We start from the raw sequence: 4,652 nt of genomic DNA on the forward strand, positions 1-4,652 counted from the left end.
AAGGCCACACCAATTTAATTTGTTGGTTCTCGGATTCGCCTCTTCATTTTTTCCTGATTTGCAAAAAAAATAAAAAATTACAGAATCACCTGCAAAATGCTCATATTTTGCCCTGAACAGTTGAAAACAGTCCTTTTCTTCCTAGTTGTTACAGTTATTCCATCTTTCAATGCAGTAGTATCATTAGAAGTTCAAAAATTCATTGTTTAAATTTTTAACCTGCCGGGTGTGTTGACTTCATACCTCCTATCGTAGCATTTGGGGCTATAATAGGATGCCTAGATCTGTTTTTATTTTTATTTTTTTTTCGCCCTGTCGCTTCATATTTTTCCTGAAAAAATCCGAGAACCAACAAATTAAATTGGTGTGGCCTAAGGTTGGATTCACAATGGTTTCAGAATAGAAAATTTTATGTACTAAGAAATCAAACTATGACAATTCCCCTCAACACAGCAAACTAACATATGCACACATATTGTATGAATATATAAAAACTTAGACTATTTTTGGCAAGGCCTTGGGCAGAATTATGTAATCCACATATAGTCATGGAAGTACAGTGTAGGGAGTTTACAATGAAAACAGAGCTATTGCAGCAGCAGACATCACATAATGCATTAAACTTTGAATTTTGCATACTTTTGTTATATATGAATAGTGCTAGATCATAGTTATTGTTGGGTTATAGAAACTTGCTAAGCACTGTACATGTACATGTCTTTACATAAGCAGATGTTTTATATGTTTTTCAAGTGCTTTGGAATTCCAGAGATTTGATAATAAACATCTGTGGACTACTGGTACATGTATTTCAACCTTCAGACGTAGCAAGATTATGCTTTAAAACAAATCTTGGAAGGAAATCATCACCAACTTTCGAAACTGTGTATCTTGAAAATGCAAAACAATTTCTTCTAACTTATCAGAAAAATTATCATCCCTTGGAAGAGTGGCAAGAATTTTGCTCAACTTTCTCTCCAAGTTTTCTCCAGAATCTGCACTTGAATTTTGGAAAAACATTAGAATAAATCTGGAAAACTAAGAACGATTAGTTACCCCTACATTTATGTGTGCAAACTTTGAGAAAGGGCACGTAGATTTACATACATTTTCTTTCTGCCTTTTGATTTTGATACAGAAGTATAATGGAACAGTCCAAATCATCACGGGGTAGAACAGGTCTGTACCATTTGATCTGGAGGGGTAGCTAGCTTTAATATTTGTACATTTGTATCATTCATTCCACTTGTTTGCTAGTAAATTGTGAGACAAGTATATGTAGATACATCTGTGAACTATGAGTGATTCTTACATGTGCTTTTGTCAAGAAACAAGTTGTATAAAAAAAACTAAGACGAAAACTCTTTCCAACTTGCAATACTTGTGTGCTACATACTTTGTAGGTAATTCAATGTGTAGCTTATGTTCTGTGATGCTGTATTATCATTTTATGTCAAAAAATATGTATTTGTAAACTGCACTCTGCAATGCTGTCCACCCCTGCTGGTTAAATTGTACCCGTCTGTAGTTAAATGTACTGTCATGTTGAGCGGGACGGTGCCATTTTTTGACAGGGGTGGGTAGGTTGGTAAGTGCAGTGTTACTGTGATCTGTGAACTGTTGTCAAAGCGTGACTTTGTGAGAAATATGTGAAATCCACGCTTATATATATTGTGGTGTACAAGGGGGAATGGGGTGGATTAAAAAGACATGAAAATAGCATGGACTCTCTTGCATGGTTCATACATACATGTTGTTTGTAGTCATCTGACTGTTTCATACATCTGAAGGCTTTTTAAATTTTTCTCCTGAAAATACTGTTCTCGATTCATCCTTGTAAATAAGGAATGCCAAAGAAAGTAAATTTTTGTGGTTGGGGAAAGTGAGAAGCATTCTGACAACAGATACATGTCGTGAAAGTTGTACAATACCTGATGATATGAATAATTTGAGCTTTTTGCAGGTACTAGGTTACAACGAAATCCTGATTTGAGTTCATTAGTAATTCAACAAGTTAGTATTGCAACAGTTGATTTTAAGTTGATTAGTTGAAACTATCACTCAGCTAGACGTGATATGCAGCATTTAGCTTTAATTTTTGTGAAGAATCATTCTGTAAAAGGGAGAGCACAATTTGTTAAAGTATGGCCAAAGTTTGGTGGTGGTTTGTATTCCAACATAAAGACTGGCAATAGAGAGAAGACAGTGTTGAGAAAGTTTGTGCCCGGTAAGATAAAGGGACTTTTTTATTATATAGACTAAGGCCACACCAATTTAATTCCTTGGTTAACGGATTCGCTGCTTCATTTTTTTCTGATTTGCAAATAAAAATAAAAATTCAGAATCAACTGCAAAATGCTCATATTTTGCCCTGAACAGTTGAAAACAGTCGTTTTCTTACTACTTGTTACAGTCATTCCATATTTCAATGCAGTGGTATCATTAAAATTTCAAAATTCATTGTTTAAATTTTGAACCAGCCTGGCCGTGTTAACTTGATATCGTACCATTTTGGGCCATAATAGGGTGCCTAGGCCTGTTTTTATTTTTATTGTTTTTTCGCCCGCCCGCTCCATTATTTTTCTAGAAAAATCCGTTAACCAAGAAATTAGATTGGTGTGGCCTAAAGGGACTTTTTATTATATAGACTAATAGAGGAAGGAATGGGTAAGAATGAGTGTTGGGCAAGTTCTATACTCTAGAGCAAAGTGGAGGTTGAGCTAGCCTTGCATAGCATGCTTCTTGCCTTGGCCTACTTTGTTTTTTATGTGCAGTTTTCTAATTGTATATCAGATTTGGCTTAAGCCAAAAAGCCTGCTGTGTAGGCTAGATTGTGCAGAAGTACAGAAGAAGGTAACTGGAAAAATGATGAAAGTGGTCGGTTGGTTTGAAATCTGAGAAAACGTGCAAGTTGAAATGCTATTGTCCAGTTCCACACAATAAAAACAAAAGTTCCGATATCTCATACCTCCATGAAATTTCTTCTTTAATTATGCAAATGACTTCTACATACATGCATAATATATGCATCGTGATGTTGACTTTTGATTAACTTACACATCTCCCAAGTATGAAATTCCCATCATTTACCACTAAGGAGTCATAGAATTTTCAGATTATTTATGCAAATTAGGTCAGTATTTGCATAAATCTGTCTAAGCTACCCACATACCAAAAATCATAAAAATCTTTGTGAATTTATCTGCTTTGAAAGGTTTCAGAGCACACCCCAGTTCTTCGGTGACCGGGGTCCGTGGTAGTCCGTGTTAAAAAAGTGACGAAAGGGTTTTGAAGGTCCAAGTTTAAGGTGACATTTCTCATAAACTGCCACGACATATTAAACATTAACATGGCTGAAAAGTGTAAGAAATGGTAATTTTGGGGTGAAAATTTCTTTTGGCTCCGAACCTTACTTCCGGGTATCCTTGCGCGCCAAGTGTAATCCGCCCGTTTGACCTAGATTCGCTCTGCGCCTTCCTAAGAGTGGATTTGCAACCCCTCGCGCCATGGACAGTTTAAAAAATTTCAGTACTATGAATCAGATCTATCGCTATGCAGTTTGAGACATTGTTTTATTGTCAGTTTTGTCTGCCAGTCTTCATCTGGCTGAGATTGCATTATGTGCAGTTGTGTTTATTTCTGCCAGGTGGCGTTTCAGACCGTCAAAGCGTCCTGCAGGACACATTCTCCGTTGCAGCCACCGCAGTAGTTAGACCTGAGCGGAAGAAAAGAGTTTAAAATGTTATCAAACAATGGCGTATTTATCATATTTATGTCGCATTTAACAATGGCGTATTTATCGTATTTATGTCGTATTTAACAATGGCGTATTTATCGTATTTATATCGTATTTATCTACATGTACCGATACAGAGTAAAATTAACACATTATATTGTCTTATTCATATCTATTCATATTCATATGGAAATCTGTGTATATTCGACTATGATATTATTTAAAATATAGTCCTGGAGATTTAAGTCTTGCAAGAAGTATGCAATTCTTAGTTTCCTGAATTTCGGCTCCCGGCAGGATTATCAGACCTTTGGCCTCCTGTCATTCTGCCTGTCAATCTCTCCCACCCCCACCCACGTGATGTCAACCTACTCAGACACACAAACACACAGCTCAGCCACTGATCAAAAATAGTACTTCCGTGCACATAAGTAAAAAAAAAAATACGACTAAATGTTAGCCGTTACCTGCAGACGTATCCTGGGGCACAAAGCATCGCCCAGCACGGGTCAGCGAAGCAGTTCACCTCCTGAACGCCAGGGGGACAACCGTTGTCTGCGAAGTAAACAAGAGATTTCATATATAATACAGAGTTTATTATAGCCTTCGGTGATCAGATAACATATCATGACATTTCGGCCTAATTAAGGGAAACCTACGTGTACTTTGGCCCTGACAAAAGATTGGGAACAATATGACAACGGTAGTTCTGACCATGCACATGAGTAGATCTAGACATATTCTAGCGCCTTTAGGTCATGTGTAAAAACAGGAGGAGCCAGTAGAAACAGATAAAAACCCTTCTGGTCCCGGGCCGGGGTTCGAACCCACGACCTCCCGGGCACCAGAGCTTCATAACCAGACGCTCTAACCGTTCTGATCTCGACCCATCGGCCGGGTCAGTTGGTAGCGCCTA

The 4,652-nt window shown here is 37.4% G+C and overlaps 1 protein-coding gene across 1 annotated transcript in view; it reads right to left on the reverse strand.

Moving 5' to 3' along the window:
* Positions 1-3,547: 3,547 nt before the first annotated feature.
* The window catches only part of LOC109468647 (uncharacterized protein K04H4.2-like), a 3,838-nt gene continuing 2,733 nt past the window's right edge, over positions 3,548-4,652 (reverse strand). The window contains exons 4-5 of the mRNA XM_019766968.1: positions 4,204-4,291; positions 3,548-3,715 (exon numbers count right to left, since the gene is read on the reverse strand). Of these exons, the coding sequence (XP_019622527.1) occupies positions 3,655-3,715; positions 4,204-4,291 (149 nt within the window). The 3' untranslated portion in view covers positions 3,548-3,654. The remainder of the gene's footprint in view (positions 3,716-4,203; positions 4,292-4,652) is intronic.

The sequence above is a fragment of the Branchiostoma belcheri genome, unplaced genomic scaffold, assembly GCF_001625305.1.
Source record: "Branchiostoma belcheri isolate BF01 breed outbred unplaced genomic scaffold, Haploidv18h27 scaffold2, whole genome shotgun sequence".
Classification (NCBI taxonomy): Eukaryota; Metazoa; Chordata; class Leptocardii; order Amphioxiformes; family Branchiostomatidae; genus Branchiostoma; species Branchiostoma belcheri.